This window comes from Lissotriton vulgaris, chromosome 2_1, assembly GCF_964263255.1.
Source record: "Lissotriton vulgaris chromosome 2_1, aLisVul1.2, whole genome shotgun sequence".
In the NCBI taxonomy this organism is placed as follows: Eukaryota; Metazoa; Chordata; class Amphibia; order Caudata; family Salamandridae; genus Lissotriton; species Lissotriton vulgaris.
Window position 1 is genome coordinate 504705358 of NC_141687.1, and position 17465 is coordinate 504722822.

A 17465-nucleotide genomic window follows, 5' to 3' on the forward strand; every position below is an offset into this window, starting at 1 on the left:
CCACTGCAACCACTGGACATGGCTGCCAGTGCTTTCAATAGTTCCAAAACATGGGCACAGAAAAAGAGTGGGGCAAGGGGTGCTGCTCGTTATGTATTATTTTAGGGTGTCGTCACATCCGGTCGATGTTGTACATCAGGGTGACATAACTGGTGCCCTTGTGTGCCCCAATTGTATGTTAGAAAGGCGCAAGGATAAAATACTTCTGAGAGGATATTTCAAAGAAAGAATTGGTAAAAGGAAGAGTAGCCAGTAGAATAAGACCATATTTCCCAGATCAGCAACTTCAAAAGTGTCCCAAAGAAACTATTCCCGAAAAGAAATTTAGAATTATTTGTAAATTATTTAGATGCTGGGTGCATAACCATTCCAAAAAATGTAAATTCCTTCGATACACACCTATACATTAAAGAGATTGATCAATCAAGCAGCCTACACAGCATTTTTATTAAAAAATGGCAAAAGCTTCTCTTAATCTAAGTACAACATAAAACATATATTATCACAAAAGAAAGGGATATACAAACACTATTTGATTGAAAGGTCATGATTTGTCATCATCTTGACAGGACACTGATATGTGAATATGCAAAATATTTTCCAGATTGCACACTTGCAAATTATGTAAGCATGTGTATAATAGGGAAATGTTTCCTACCTCAAACCATGAGCAAATGTCTCTTTCTGTCATCTTTTTAATTATAGATTCATCTGAAAACTCATCCATTAGGCAATCCATGAGATTCATGAGGGAACGGGCTAGATTTGTGTTTGTAGTCGGTGACAGCTCCTAAAAGAATAGTCGAAAGCAAATATGGAAATTAAAGCTTTTATACTTACGTCTATACGTCCACGTGGATTCGAGGAACGCAAAACCTTTTCGATTATGGAAACACACACACATGTACACTAGAAACAGGGATGCATTTCAGAGATTTATTTATTAAATCAAACCCCATCCCAGTGATTTCATCATAAACAGGCAAGCTCCTAGCACTTGGAAACACTATCCTAACGATGACCTGGCCTCTCCTTTCCGTGGGACTCCACGTGTTATTTCCACACCAATGGGTAACTAAGGGTTCTTGGCTACATTGCGAGGTCGGATGGGCAAACTGGGAACTTGGTGCCCACGGACACTTGGGCAGGCAGTAACACAACAAAGCAGACACTTTTACAGTTTCTGAAGGCATCAGACATCGCTGGATATTAGGACCTAAGTAACTTTTTATCACAGTACGCATCACTGCTCAATTTGCTGAAATCTTCATCAGATCTGTCAAGGCCATTCTTCTAGCAATATTTAACTTCTAATCACCTCCAATCCTCTTTCTACACACCAATATGCCAACCTTATACATAGTTTTGCTTCTCTGAATTCTGAATCTTTGTAGTCTCTTTCGTTCTTGATACTAATAAACTTGTATATAGCAGTCTTGTCATCTGCTGGGACCTAGTCTTTGCTGACAAACTAATGTAATAAACAAAAAGAGTCTAGTGCAAACGTTCTAATGTAAAAAAATAAAGCTGACAATTACGGTTGTATATGATCCATGTAAATAAGAACTTTTGATTTTACACTAATAACTGCAAAATATGGCTGCCACTTTCTATCTGCTTAGTATACAGTACCTTGGCGGTTTTTCTAATCATGGTGAGACATGGTGGAACCATTCGATCAAATAGTCCTTCAATAAACTTCTTATGCACTGGAGTGACACTCGAGGGCATGAGATTCATCCAAGATACCATCAGTGGTCTCCAACCCAGCATATGAGGCTCCATGTAGATCATACCACATCTGGAAACCTAAAATGGGAAAAATAAATCTGTCACTGTAGGAAAACTATAAGCAATACCACTGTTACGATGAGGGAATTGTACAATGTCATTTTCGACTAATGAGTAATTAAGAGTCAGTCAAGATCGGAATTCCCTCTGGAAATAAAACTTAAAAGACAATGCATTATAAGTCAGTTATAGAAAGGGTGATACCAAACTGATAATATTACTATTGTGACAAACGTCTAGGGGCTAATGCCCAAAACCAATAATTTTGAGTAGATGTATCTAACGTTAGTCTCAAGGATGAGTTTCTCGTGAATTTCCTGGAGTAGGAACATCTTACTAATGTTTTCTATGAGTAAGCCTGTCTTACTCTTAAAAAATACTTCCAGAAAAAGCTTTGTGAATGAGGCATGTGTTCGTGGGAGTAACTCACATCTAACACAGGAGTAAAATACAACTGTTCATAGCAAAAGCTTTGTGAATTGGGCAGTCACAGCCTAATGTCAGATCTCCTTTAAGAGGACCATGGGGCAGAGAGGGGCTACTGGGCCCAAACGTGGCTGTTGGGGCCTTTCATTACTCCTGATGTACCAGAGCCCGACCTACTATAGGTCCTGAGCAACTGTGCCAAGTAACCCTTCTGCGCTTGCCTCTCAGTGGCAAGTGTGGTTGAGCAGTCAAGGCTCCCTCAGGGCGATGTAGATACAGGTCGGTGAGTATGACTCATAACTCAAAATGCAAACAGTGCACAAAATAAATCAATGACCAGTCCAGTACTTCCTTTGCTAGAAAAAAATATATGTATTTCTAACTCTGCACTTGAAATGGTATACAACATTTAGAAGCAATAACACAATTCCCCTTGAGGTTGGGGCTCTAGTAGTTATTAGGAAGATCCCTGTAACACCCTTCTTCATATAAGATATTTGCAGTTTTTCCTCATTCACTAGTGACCGCATGCAAGGAACGCAAACTATTAGGCCATACTCAAGAGTTCTCCCTCTGACTCATTAGAAATTAGTCAAAAATGGAGGTTCAAAGTGGGAGGATGACGCATCCATGGAGGACCACAGTTTTTTGTACGAAGGCTTCCATATGGCCGACTGTAGTGCCGGGTTGTCCGCCCCTCTCAAAAAGGAAAGCCATTCCAGCCATATTTTGAAGTTGACTTCAGCAAAATTTTTCCATTTATATAGAATGACCTTGCACGCCAATGTCAACATGATATCTAGTAGTTGTCGGTCATGGATGTCCGGTAGTTGTGTTTCTAAAGGGCCCAGAATGACATATACAAAGTCTTGTACAGGTGTGATTCCAAATACCTGATGAATATATGCAAATATTTTCCTCCAAAATGATCTTAATAGGGAACAATCAAAAAGCATGTGTGCCAGGTCACCAGGTGCTTCCTGGCAGTTCCAGCAATTTGGCGTGTCTCTCAGATTACATTTAAACAGTTTCTGAGGGGTCCAGAACACTCTGTTCAACAACATGTATTTCGTTTGACATAGAATCGGGGCTACCTTATTAGATAATGCAGTGTTGTGTATTACCTCCCAGTCTATTGATATACCTGTAGGTTCCGACTCCCACTTGCTTTCCGTTAACTTATGTGGTTTCTTGGGCAGGGGGAGGAGCAATTTATATATTCTAGATACAAAATGGTCAGCATGGTACAGTAGTCGGAGGCGGGTCAGCAGCCATGGTAAGTCTGTAGTGAGGGCACGCGAGCCAGGTAGTTAACCAGAGGTGTGCACATCATTTTAGGAGTCTCAGCCCTACCCCACCAAGACAAGAACTTGGGTGACCAGCTATCTAACAACGTAGAGATCTTTTTTAGCGTTAGGTCTTCATTTACTTTTAGGGTTGTTATTAAGTCTTTCTCAAAATCTAAGCCCAGATATTTAAAAGCTTTTGGCTGCCAGGTGAGGCCAGATGAACCCAGTATTTCTTTACCCCTGATGTTATTTAGCAGCTTGACTTTTGTTTTGTCCTTATTCAGCTTGTACCCTGAAACTTTAGAAAATCCGTCAATTGTGTCCATTAAGGCCGGGATAGCCTCGTCAGCTTTCTCCGTCAAAATCAGCACATCATCAGCATATGCAGGTAATTTTACAGTACAGTCATCAAACGGAACGCCAGCAATGGCCTCATTATTTCGGATATGGTATAGAAAAGGTTCTATAGCTAGTAGAAACAGAGATGGTGATAATGGGCACCCTTGTCTTGTTCCCTGTTTCAAGCTGAAGGGAGAAGAGAAGGAGCCTCCCACTCGAACCTTAGCTGTAGGGCCGGCATATAGAGCCATTACAAGTTTAGTGATTGTCTGTCCTAGATTAAATTTGTGTAAGACTGCCTCAAGGAAGGTCCAATCTACCTTGTCGAAGGCTTTTTCAGCGTCTAGTGTGACTGCTACCGTAGGGGTATTCAGAAGTTTTGCTTTTTCTAGGGCATGGGCTAAAACTCTGGTATTATCGTTAGACAGTCGGTGTTTTAAGACACCCACTTGAGATGGGTGTACAAGGGTAGGAAGGACTTTTTGTAAACGGGCTGATAAAATCATGGCTAGTAACTTGCAGTCTAAATTAATCAGGGAAATCGGCCAATAATTCTTTGGCAACGACGGGTCTTTGCCATCCTTTGGTAGAACTGCAATAGTCGCCTCTGCCAGTGTGCCCCTCACTTCACCTGACTCCGTGAACTCGTGGAAGGGGTTCAGAAGAGGTTTAACTGAATCTGTTGTAAAGGTTTTGTAAAATTTAGCCGTAAAGCCATCAGGGCCAGGTGCTTTCCCACATTTCAATCCCCTGATTGCTTTTTCCACCTCACTTGTCGTGATCGGTTCATTAAGGCTGTGTTGTTCTTCCGGCCCTAGCTTTGGCAGGTCACATTCCTGCAAATACCCTTGAATTTTATCCTCAGCAACTGATTCATTTTTAGCATACAGGTCCTCATAAAAGTCTTTAAAGACCTCAGTTATTTTTTGGGGGTCCGAATGGCTTACTCCCGCAGAGTCCCTTATGACATTAATAGTATTTTTCTGCACTTTGAATTTAAGGTATGCAGCCAGGCTTTTACCAGCCTTGTTAGATTCACAGAGCTTAAGTCTTCGTCTTCTGTCTAACCAAGTCAAGTCAAGTCAAGTCAATAGATTTATATAGCGCGCAGAAGCGGTGAAGAAGTTTGAACCCTTCCTTGATGTCATTAAAGCACCTAGAGACAGAACCTTGTTTTTAAAGTTTAGATATGGAACACTTCCCTTGAACACTTTTACTAGGCGCTGGAACACATCTATGTCCAATCATTCTAGCTGCCCTGGATGCCCAAACCCTAATGAGTCTCTAGCTCACTTTCTATTTGCCTGTAGAGCATACAGCGGACCCAGGAGAAGGTGGTTAAAGCCAGTATGCAGAGAACTGGGAGTTAGGCACCATGCGATGGCACTCCGCATACTGGTAACTGACACAACATCCTTGACGATTTTTTGCGGAGTCGCCAAATTCCTGGGAAAGGCCTGGCAGATACGTTCTAGACTGATAAAATCGAGAATGGGGTAGGAAACTGTATATAACAATGCACCAGGCCATCCCCCGGTTGTTTGTCTCAGGACTTTTTTCTAATCTAGCCCCTAATCTCCTGCACCTCCACTTGTTTCTGAAAAGATTTTACCTTTAACGTTTTTATTCTTTTTTTAAAAAAAATAATGAATTGCATGTACTTTTATGATAAAGTTTGTTTTTATCGAAATAAAGTATTATTATATAGCGCGCTACATACCCAGAGGGTCTCAAGGCGCTTGAAGAAGGGTGGGGAATTACTTGTCGAATATCCACGTTTTAAGTTGCTTTCTGAATGCTAGGTGGTTCTGAGTAAGGCGAAGGTGAGTGGGAAGTGAGTTCAAGGTTTTAGCTGCCAGATAGGAGAAGGATCTACCTCCCATGGTGGTTTTGTTGATGCGAGGTACAGTGGCAAGGGCTTGGTTGGAGGATCGTAGCTGGCGGGAGGGGGTGTAGAAGGACAGTCGTGTGTTGAGGCATTCGGGTCCGATTTCGTAGAGTGCTTTGTGTGCGTGGGTTAGGAGGCGGAAAGTAATCCTCTTATTGACGGGGAGCCAGTGGAGGTTTTTCAGGTGACCAGAGATGTGTTCTTTACGCGGGATGTCTAATATGAGCCTGGCTGAAGCGTTCAGGATGCGTTGGAGTTTTTTCTGGAGTTTTGCGGTGGTACCAGCGTAGAGGGTGTTTCCGTAGTCCAGGCGGCTCGTGACCAGTGCGTGGGTGACCGTTTTTCTAGTTTCGGTGGGGATCCAGCGAAATGTTTTTTTGAGCATGCGAAGAATATTGAAGCAAGATGAAGAAACGGCGTTGACTTGTCTGTTCATCGAGAGTGAGGAATCCAGGATGACGCCCAGGTTCCGTGCGTGGTCCGTCGGGGTGGGTGCTTTTCCAAGGGCCTCTGGCCACCAAGAGGCATCCCAGGCGGAGGGGGAGGTGCCTAGGATGAGGACTTCTGTTTTGTCTGAGTTCAGTTTCAGGCGGCTGTGCTTCATCCATTCGGCTACTTCTTTCATTCCTTCATGCAGGTTGGTTTTGGCAGTGTTAGGGTCTCTGGTGAGTGATAGGATCAGTTGAGTGTCATCGGCGTAGGAGATGATGTTGAGGTTGTGTTGGCGTGCGATGACCGCGAGGGTGCTCATGTATACGTTGAAGAGGGTGGGGCTGAGTGAAGATCCTTGTGGTACGCCGCAGATGACTTCAGTGGCCTCTGACTTGAATGGTGGAAGGCGGACTCTCTGGGTTCTTCCGGTGAGGAACGAGGTGATCCATTCCAGTGCTTTTCCTTGGATTCCGACGTTTTTGAGGCGCTGTAAGAGGGTGCTATGACAGACTGTGTCGAAGGCTGCGGAGAGGTCGAGGAGTATGAGGGCGACTGTGTCTCCATTGTCCAGTAGAGTTCGAATGTCGTCTGTTGCTGCGATGAGGGCGGTTTCAGTGCTGTGTTTGGCTCGGAAGCCGGACTGTGAGGAGTCGAGGGATTTGTTGGTTTCGAGGAAGGCGGCGAGCTGGTTGTTGACCGCTTTCTCGATGACTTTGGCCGGGAATGGAAGGAGTGAGATAGGGCGGTAGTTTTTGAGTTCGGTGGGGTCAGCTGTGGGTTTCTTCAGGAGGGCGCCGAGTTCGGCATGTTTCCAGCTTTCCGGGAAGGTTGCGGAGTTGAGGGAGCAGTTGATGACGTCTCGGAGGTGCGGTGCTATAATGGAGTCTGCTTTGTTAAAGATGTGGTGAGGGCATGGGTCTGTGGGGGATCCTGAATGGATAGAGTTCATCAGACGGATGGTGTCCTCAGTGGAGATTGGGTTCCAGTCATTGAGGATGTTCAAGGGGGGTGGGGGTCCTGCAGAGGGTTGGGTGGGTTGGTCTTCGGGTCGGTTGTCGAAGCGGTTGTGGATGTCTGCAATTTTGTTGTGGAAGAACGAAGCTAGGGAGTCGCAGAGGGCTTGAGATGGGGTGATGTCGTTGGAGTTGGCTGAGGGGTTGGTAAATTCCTTGACGATGTTGAATAATTCCTTGCTGTTGTGGGCGTTGCTATCTAGTCGGTCCTTGAAAGCGGCTTTCTTGGCATTCCGGATCAGTTGGTGGTGTATGCGGGTGGCGTTTTTGAAGGCGTCCTTGGTGCTGGTATTTGGGTCTTTTTTCCAGGCCTTCTCAAGGGAGCGACAGAGTTTCTTGGATTTCTTAAGATCATCGTTGAACCAGGAGGCCTTCTTGCTGCCTAGTTTGATTTGTCGTTTTTTCAGTGGTGCTAGGATGTCGGCGCTGTTGGATAGCCATTGGGTGAGGTTAGTGGCTGCTTGGTCGGGGTTTGAGGAGTGGGCGGGGGGGTTTTGAAGAAGCGATGAGGAGATCTGGTCGATGGTGATTTTGTTCCAGTTTCTTCGCAGAGTGGGTTGGGGGTGGTTGTTGGATGTGGACTTGTTGTAGGTAAAGTGAACGCAGCTGTGGTCAGTCCAAAGGAGAGCTGTGGTGTGGCTGAAGGAGACATGTTTGCTGGAGGTGAAGATAGGGTCGAGTGTGTGACCTGCGATGTGGGTGGGGGTAGTGACAAGTTGTTTAAGTCCGAGGTTGGTGAGGTTGTCCAAAAGGGTGGTGGTGTTGCGGTCGTTGTTCTTTTCAAGGTGAAAGTTGAGGTCTCCCAAAAGGATGTAATCCTCGGAGGGGAGCGCGTGTGGAGTGATGAAGTCCGTGATGTCTTCACTGAATTGTGCGCGGGGTCCTGGTGGCCTGTAGAGGAGGGTGCCTCTGAGTGTGGTCTTGGGGTCGATGTGGATCTGGAAGTGAAGGTGTTCAGTGTTGGCGAGATTGACGTCTGAGCTGGTTGAGATGCGGATGGATTTCTTATGAACGATAGCGATGCCTCCTCCTGTTTGGCCGGTGCGGTCCTTGCGAATGATCTTACAGCTTTCCGGGATGGCAATGGTGATGTCTGGGGCTGATGTGGCGTTCATCCATGTTTCTGTTAGGAAGGCGACGTCCGGAGAGATGGTGTCTAGTAGATTCCAGAGGTCTGTGGACCGAGCGGGTGTTGAGCAGGATGCATTGTAGGTGGTTGGGGTCGGATATCTGTTGTGTGTTCGTAGATGAGGAGTTGTTCTTGGTGTCGTCGAACTTGCAGGAGTTGCAAGAGAAGGGTCCATGGGTGTGTCCAGGAGCGGCTTGGACGCAGTTGGGGGAACGGCCACGCTCCCGTCCTTTCGCTCACAAGCTTATTATATTCATATTTTCTGTTAGTCAAGGCATTTAGTGTCTCCCGATCCCTTGTCATTTGGTGTCTGTTTTCCAGATTAGCTATCTCTGCTTCTAACGCTTCCAATTTGGCATTGCAATCTCTGTTCATTGCTGAACGGATTTTGATGCACACCCCCCCTTAAGGTACTTTTCAAAGCCTCCCAGCGCACAAGATCTGAAGTGTCCCCTCTCCTGTTTATCTCCAAATATGACCGAATGGCTGTTTGAATGTCAGCTTTATTTTGTTCTTTGTTTAGGATTTCCTCATTGAGTCTCCATGACGTTTGTTTAGGGGAGGGTTTGATGTTGTTGATGGATAGAGAGATACATGAGTGATCTGACAGTACTCTCGGTTCTATTGATGTATCTTCTATCCTTGCAACTCCATTTTGTGTAATGAGGATGTAGTCAATGCGGGAGTACGAATCATGAGGGGAGGAGTAAAAAGTGTAGTCCCTTTCAGTAGGGTTTTGTATTCTCCATGTATCAACCAAATTAAAACGCTGACATAATTTAATGAAAGCATTATGTGATTTGTTCGGTTTAAACACACACTTCGAGTCTCTGTCTAGTGCAGGATCAAGTGGAAGATTGAAATCACCCCCTAGTATATGTACTGCCGTATCAGGTATCGTTGCAATCTGTTTGACTAAGTCCTGCCAAAAGTCTAGATCATTAGTGTTAGGTGTGTATATATTCGTGACAAAGAATTCCGTGTTGTCTTTGGCAAGCTTTACTGTGACCCAGCGTCCCTTCTCGTCTGATGAGGAAGACAATGACTCTATCTTTGATCTTTTCGCTAATAATATCAGAACCCCATTCTTTTTACCAAGTGCACTTGACCCCCACAACCTCCGAATAAAACTTATTGCGCAAAGTATAGAACTGTTTAGCGTCTAGTTTGGTCTCCTGCAGCAGAACAATGTCCCCTCTCGGCCTACGCACATAGTCTAATATCTTCTGTTTTTTAATGGGTTGGTTCAAACCTTTAACATTCATAGACAGAACCTTTAGTTGGTCAAGTGAGGTCATACCAAGCGGAGTGTAGAGTGTAGAATGTGACATTTATATTAGTACTTGTATCATGAGTGCATTATGATTCCCAAGAAGTAACGTGCCACGTGGCACCTTATGTAAGGAGCACCTTGCTTTGATTGGTTAAACGGACAGAAACCATGAGCAGACGCTTGTGCACACATTGATGGCACATGATTGATCTGACCGTGGGTATACAAATACAACATGTGAATGATACAACTTGTCCAGCCAAGAGAAAAGGGATAGACTAGAAGAGAAAGGAAAAGCAAAGAAAAGAGCAGAGAAAAGGGAAGTAAAAATGAAAACCATAACACACAACACGCATCCCTCCCTCCCCCTCCGATCCCCCCACCCCACCCACCCCAACTGTAGTGCAGAAGCACAGATAGTATCTCTGTCTGGTCCCATATTCTCCACGTTTAAATGCTTTCAGCGTTTAAATGCTTTCAACGTTTGAATGCTTTCAATGTTTAAATGCTTTCAACGCTTGGACGCTTTACTGTGTACTTACTGTCGCCTACACTGCGACCCATGCTTTTGCACACCGATCGCTATTGATATATTGATACATCTGTCTTCCTTCTCTCTTTTTCCTCCTTTTTCTCTTTTTTCTCTCTTATTCCTCCTTTCCTCTTTACTTTCCCTATTTTTATTGTTCTTTTGATTATTGTAAGAGTCAATGTGCCAACACTATATCCATCTGTGCAAGGGAAGATTTATTGTATTGTCTTTGTTTTCGATTTTCTCCAATCTTCAATAAAAAAGATTTGAATAAAAAAAAAAGAAATTAGTCAAAAATGTTGATGGTGCAGCAGCACTGTTATCAGCAAGTCTCCTGGAGCCTCGAAGGCCCAGTTACAGTCTTACCAGCTCTGGAAGTTTGGTTGTATTCAGCGTATCAGCAAGTGCCCTCTCCATGGGCACTCACAAGTACGGATCCTGTACAGCAAAGTCGGCCCACTGGTGATGGATGCCGCAGCACCCAGCGGTGCAAGTTCTCCCTGTCGAGCAGCGCTGCTGGCCCGTTTTCAGTAATCAGAACTGCTTTCGGTCATTTGAGACAAATGGTAATTTTCTTTTCCCCTTAGTAGGTGGGTGCTGGTGTGATTCTCTGCCTCCCGACCGGAGGGTGTGATGTCCTTGGTGGTGTCTTGGTGAACCTCGAAGACTTACTGGTCACAGCAGTACTCCTTCGGCACGGGCAACAACTCTAACCCTGGGCCAAAGTGGTACCGGCAGCCCCAACTGGTACACAGGATTGCTGCAGTAACCATGATCCGGGTGCAGACTCTCCTTCTGCTATAGCTCTAAATACAGCGACCCTTCCTGGGATACAGGGTCACTGATTACGGCAGTCACAAGTCTTGTGCTCCTAATTAACAATCAGTTTATCAATGACTCCCTCTGGCATACGGTGTCACCACGGCGCAGCAGTTTGGCTTGATGCGGAGATATTACATGGGGTGTGAGTGGCTGTGCGAATGGTTCTGTGGAAGATGTCATCAGTGATGTAAATTTAAGATGTCATCAGTGATGTCAACAACCATGTCATGAGTGATGTAATATGTGAGCCCATAAACAGTGCATTCCAGGGGCGTAATTTATACTTATTTCAGGTATCTATAACTGCTTAATTTCTATGGTTTTGTATGTGCAAATCTGAGCCTAACTATAATGTCCCTGTAACCTTTGATTTTTTTGTGGATATATATATATTAACTTGGAAAAAATAATTGTTAAAGTAACGAGACATGTGAATATTTAAGCTAAAAAGCATCACATTTCTACAGAAATTCAGTAGTTGTAGGCTTAAAGGCTTTAAATGCAACGGCTCCTTTACAACAAAATGGCGTTCAGGAGTACCTCACTTTTGTCTTGAACACAAAATGTTAGTGCTTTAGTTTTTCATTAGAACTATCTGGAGTTGTTGCAATTGATTACTAGGGAGTTAGTTGACAGAATGCTGCAGATTTTGGAAACACGATTCATTCCACATGTCCGACAGTTTTTGAATTCATCAAGTTGGCATTTAGGTGTGCCTCACCTGTGTCATAAATATAGAATGTTAGTGCTATATTGCTCATTAGAAATCTGCGGTGACGCTATAGTTGATCAGAGAGAGACTGATGCTGGTACTGAAGGTACATGTTTTAGTCTGAATGTCCGAATATTTTACTGACTTGAATGAGAAACATATTTAGGAACTCATAGAACATGCGTCCTCAAACTCATAGAACTTGCATCCTCACTTTAGGTTCTTAGAGCATTAACCATAATTTCTCTGACAAAATGAATGACCTGATTGTTCATTTCTAAAGGAAAGGCATTCAGTTTTACAGCTTTAACGCCATCAAGATGGCATTCAGGTGGGACACAATTTTAATGAACATCAGCATTCTAATTGTTCTGTAGAGCATTGTGGGAAGCTGCAGTAGAACACTGGGTAATCAAATGACAGGCTGCTGTTTAAAGTACATGATCTACTCCGAATATCAAATGTAATTCTGACCTAGCTGAGATAGATAGTGTGAACTTATAGAACATGTGCCCTCATGTTATGTCTGGACTGCCTTCCATAACGTTTATGAGAAAATCATGAGAGAAACAATTCCAAGTATGGTACAACAAATCCAAGAAGGGGGTCAGCATTTTTCACTGGGTAAAATCACCTAGGAACTCACAAGAATTCCTCATATGAGTATAAATGATTATATTGTGACTAAAATCTGTTATCATCCTTCATATGTGTTGCTTTTTGGGACCCTCAAAAACAGGCTTTTATTACAATGAATTTAAATGGGGACCATGACTCCAAATACTGTAATGACTGGTATAAGATGTTGCCCATGTTGTGGGCAGCCATCAAGGGAGTTTTCCCCGCCTCCCCCCCCCCCCCCCCACACTATATGCCTTGGGATTCAGGATGTGCACCCTTATTTTTGTATTGATTTTCAGGATGCAGGGACTATGTCCCTGAGCCCCGTAAAGGCTGCCACATCATATTCCTCATGTTGTGGTCAGTCAATCAGTGTTGAATAGTCCTCTTTAAATTGACTAATCCATCAGAGCATATTTGGACACCAACATTATAGGTATACCTGCTTTTTATCCCCTTCATGCCCAACTCGAGCCCCTCTTTAAATCTAATGTGCCAGATGTACTAAGATAGGATTCACAAAAGGTAGACGCAATTTGCCCACTGACTTTTTTCAAATCCTATGGTATTTTGCAAACCGACCTGTGTACTTGTAGAATAGTTCACAAAATACCACATCGCAGTTTGTCGCAATTCGACATACCTCATGAATATTAATGAGGCAGGTTGCAAAGTTCTCCCCACTCTGATTCGCTGCCACCACAGATGTAGAAGCCCGCTGTGGTCAGCAGACCTCCATGTCTGTGATTACTTTTAAATAAAGCAATTTCTTTTAATGCAGCCCAATTTCCTTAAAGTAAAATGGAATGGTTTTTAAAGAAAAAGAAAAGATTGCAAAATTATATTTCAAGAATAGGCAGTGGTCCAAAGGGCCACTTCCTACTTCTAAAATGTGTTTCCTAGACCACTCATAAAAGGAGAGAGGTGTTTTGGGGACTCCTTGATGTATGCAAGCAGGTTCCCACCTCCTTTGAGGTGCTGGTAAAAAAATGAATGCTTTGAGACAGAATATCATTCACAAAACAATTATACATATTATAAGGAATTGCTATTTGAAAGAGGCTTCAAATAAAAATTCCAAATAGCGATTCCTTATGATTTCCCAAACTTATTTACCGATTTGGTAACATGTTTCCAAATTACTTAATGTGTTTAGTACATTTGAAAAACACTTTTTCTAGTCGCAAACCTTGAGATTTACCAAATCTGGCCCTATTTTCTCAAAAATAGCCGAACAGATTCACACCAAATAACAAAAAGCCCACTTTCTAAGTACATTTCTAACTTTTTACCAAATGTGTTGTTAACTCAGTCCAGCCATTTTTTATGTATCAGAGAGCACATTTTTGTATGGAAATACACATGGGCTATCACATTTTTGGGAGCCCCATTTTTCTTGTCTTTCGTTTGACAGTCAGTGCAAAACTCAATGGTGTCACAGAAGATTTCATAAAAGATTTCATTCAAAGTTCAAAAAGCTTTATTCGATTTTTGAAAAGAAAATCATAAAAGCATACATTACATTATAAAGTGGCATAAACATTGAATTGATTATACAAATTATACAAATGTTAAGATTCACAAAGATAAAAACAGTTATTGTTATACTGGTCTAATTATCTGCTCAAATAAATTAAAAACATAATGTTTCAGTTAAGAACAATCTGAAATAGAATTAATCATCATAGTTATTTCATTGAGGTCCGAAATCTTATGACAAGTTTTAAAAAGCTAGATACTGCATGAATTACAGAATTACTTTCTAGCTGTTGCAGTCTAATAAATGCTAATTTCTTTTTACAGATCCAAGGCGTGGCGATGGGGTGCCCTTTCGCCCCAGAACTGGCGGTGTTATTTATGAGCCAATTTGAAGACAAATTAATGTATGAGAACAACCCCTATGCGCAATGGATCGGAGGGTGGCTCCGATACATAGATGATATTTTTTTCACTTGGTCAGGAACTGAGGAACAATTATTGTTGTTTCACCAGTGGCTTAATAACCGGACTTAACATATAAAATTCAGTATACAACATTCAAAATATAGATTACCATTTTTTGGATGTGGAAGTGTATTGTACAGATGGGATTCTGGTCACCACTTCATACAAAAAGGAGACAGATCGTAACAAAGCTTTACACTTTACAAGTTACCACCCGAGAAGCCTCAGGGAAAATTTACCACTGGGACAATTCTTGCGCATTTGCAGAAATTGTACCTTTAACGACGAATATATGTTCCATGCCAATGCCCTAAGAGAGAGGTTACTACTTTGTGGCTACCCATCTAGACTACTGAAACGTGTGCTCAAAAGAGCGTGGTGGACACCAAGAGATACTCTGTTAACAAAAAAAGCAAGAAATGACCAAAACAGAATAGTTTGTGGGTCAACATTTTGCCCCACATCCAATTGGCTAAAAAAAGAGATATGCAAAAACTGGCACTTATTATTATTATAATTATTATATTATAAACCATTTTATAACGCGCTCTGCTACTGGGGAGTATCCTGGCGCGGGTCAAGGATCTGGACGGACAACTAGTCGAGCCGCCGCTTTTTGCATTTAAGAAAGATAAAAGTGTGGCAAACCACTTAGTCAGAGCAGCAATGCCAAAGCAAAAGCTTCCATCACTCAGAGAATACATGAATCTACCGCCAATCACAGGCCACCATCAATGTGGAACATGCGTGTGTTGTCCCCTTACTATGGAAGGAGATTTGTTCCAACATAATGGCATTTCATGGAAGCATTCAAAATTTACTAATTGCAAAACTAAGTATGTGATTTATGGCATTTTATGCCCTTGCAACAGACTCTACATAGGTAAAACTAGTCAAGAGGTTAGGCAGTGGATTAACCAGCACAAATCGCGAATTAGGAAAAACATCCTCACTGCACCACTTGCGCAACACTGGATTGATCATTCGCACACAGAGAATGATCTAAAATGGACTGTGATCTCCAAGGTAGAACCCGACCCAAGAGGAGGTGACCTGTAGAAGAAATTATCTTCACGAGAGGCAACTATGATTCTGAAATATAATTCTGCAGTGACAGGATTAAACGAGATGTCGGAACTATACCATCTGTGATATATGGAGTTTTTTGACACCCCAATGTTATCAACAATACCCAAGCTAATCATTTGCAAGCATTCTCATAGGGCTTTATTTACCAATGGAGAAACCCGTAAGTAGCTACACACCGCTAAACTGATGTTTTCCACAGGTTAACCATAAGGACCACATTGCCCAGTAGGCACTTGAGTGATCCTGAAAAACACAGATCCTCTGCGGAGCCGCGGCTGCTCCCACCACGGAGATCGCATCTCGCGTTTCAAAGATATGCCACAGTGTCACATGCAATGATACGAATATGTCTTTTGACACATTTTCACATCAACAAGAGAAAGGCTTCTGCTCTGAAAATACGAAATAAACTCGTCGCATTGAAGCTTCTCTATAGTTCGAAGAAACTACTACAATCTCCAGAATACCCAGCGCCAATATGACGTCATATATTATACGCGGGCAAACGAGGATCCCTGAGTGCGACGGCGGACTGAGAGACGCCTCGCAAGGAGGAGGAGGCGCGTCTCTGAATAAGCTATGACCACAACATCGGCGACAGTCTGAGACACCGTGTAAGCAGGGAAAAGGAGTTTTGTAGACCAGCTCATGATTCCGCGATTGCGGGTAAAGGACGATGGCTACTACATGGGCAATTAGATGAGGAGGGAAGGCACGCTATAGCTTTTAGATCAAACGCAACCTCTCTCACCATTGGAGGCATTTATTGATACGCCCTTTTTTCCCACTGTTCCATGCAGGAATCGGGTTTTAAAGGAGACCAGCGAGCCAGCGCTTGTCCTTTGTGGGAATCAGCGATTGATTTGAGAAGGTAATCGCCTTACCATTCCCATTTTTAGTGCTTTCCACGTGCATTAGCTTGCAGAACACTACATGGTTTCATTCTCTTAACAGCACATGATGGGTGCCATACTCCGTAATGAAGTTGTGACAATTGATCCTTCATATTGGAAATAGGATTTTTGCAGGATTACTAAGAATACAAGGTAACAATTCTGGTTATGCTTGTCCGTTTTAAAGTTGAAGGTTTCACTCAGGAGGGAGGATAGTAAGGATTGTTTCTTTATCTTTTACAGGACTGAACCATCAAGGTCCTGAGGAGAACCCACACCACTAAGGGGCTTCGAAACGCGTCGACCCTCTTTTATTTCAAGGCCAAATTTGAGACAGTGTTGTTGTAAAACACCCAGATTGTAGAACGGTTCTGATGGCCTTATAGATGACTATGGTGTTGTCATTAGAAACAATTTGAAAAATAAAAGTAGCACCCCACCATTTACAATAATAATAGGTTCCTTTGAACCCTTTTTTTCTACTAAACTTTTCTCACCTTTGTCTTATTATATTTGTTTGTGTGTTTACCCCTTATCCAAATTACTTTGATTGCAAGATGTATGTGTATGACAGTTTCACAGAACAAATGGCAGATGGCGAACGGGTTGTGTGATTGAAATCCATTTTTCTTTAAAAAAAAAAAAATTGTGTGTTTTTTTGTCTTCAGCTTTTCACACATCATGGATGACCTTTAGACAAAAAAGGGGGGAGAGGGAGTTGTATTAAAGGCTATACTAATCAAAAAACTTTGTGAAATAATGTGATATGAAATATTTGTGAATAAAAAAAATTAAAAAGATTAGGACAGTCACAATTTGTTTTGTGTTTATGCCACAATTGTTTAATTTCATTATGCATTCAAAACGTGTTTAACCAAAAGGCAGTACTGGCATTTTACTTGTTGAGAATCATGTACGGCGCAGCCTTACTGTGCTTCAGCCAAACCCTTTGTTGTTTCCTGCAGTGGTTTTAAAGCGCCTCCGGGCACGGACATGGCAATTGACACTTCCGGTGCTGGGGAGCCTGGGAGTTGTGGTCTCCCTCCGCACAGCGGTCGCAATATGACAAGCTGCGGCGGCGCGAGGAAGACAGGGCAGGTCAAGCAGCAAAGATTCAAGGCTCCAGGTAGGCAGCAGTACCCCTCAAGGTGTGTGTGGAGCTTTAATATGTGGGGTAGCAATGTACAGTGAGGGTGGGAGTTATAATTAGCTCAGGGCACAAGTTATAGTTACCAGAACTACTATAACTGGTGGAATTTCAGTTGTTTAGTA

General features: G+C 42.8%; 1 protein-coding gene across 1 annotated transcript in view; it reads right to left on the reverse strand.

Moving 5' to 3' along the window:
* Positions 1-17465, reverse strand: part of DNAH7 (dynein axonemal heavy chain 7) — a 1812153-nt gene that overhangs the window by 1043290 nt on the left and 751398 nt on the right. The window contains exons 32-33 of the mRNA XM_086955398.1: positions 1633-1809; positions 659-790 (exon numbers count right to left, since the gene is read on the reverse strand). Of these exons, the coding sequence (XP_086811524.1) occupies positions 659-790; positions 1633-1809 (309 nt within the window). The remainder of the gene's footprint in view (positions 1-658; positions 791-1632; positions 1810-17465) is intronic.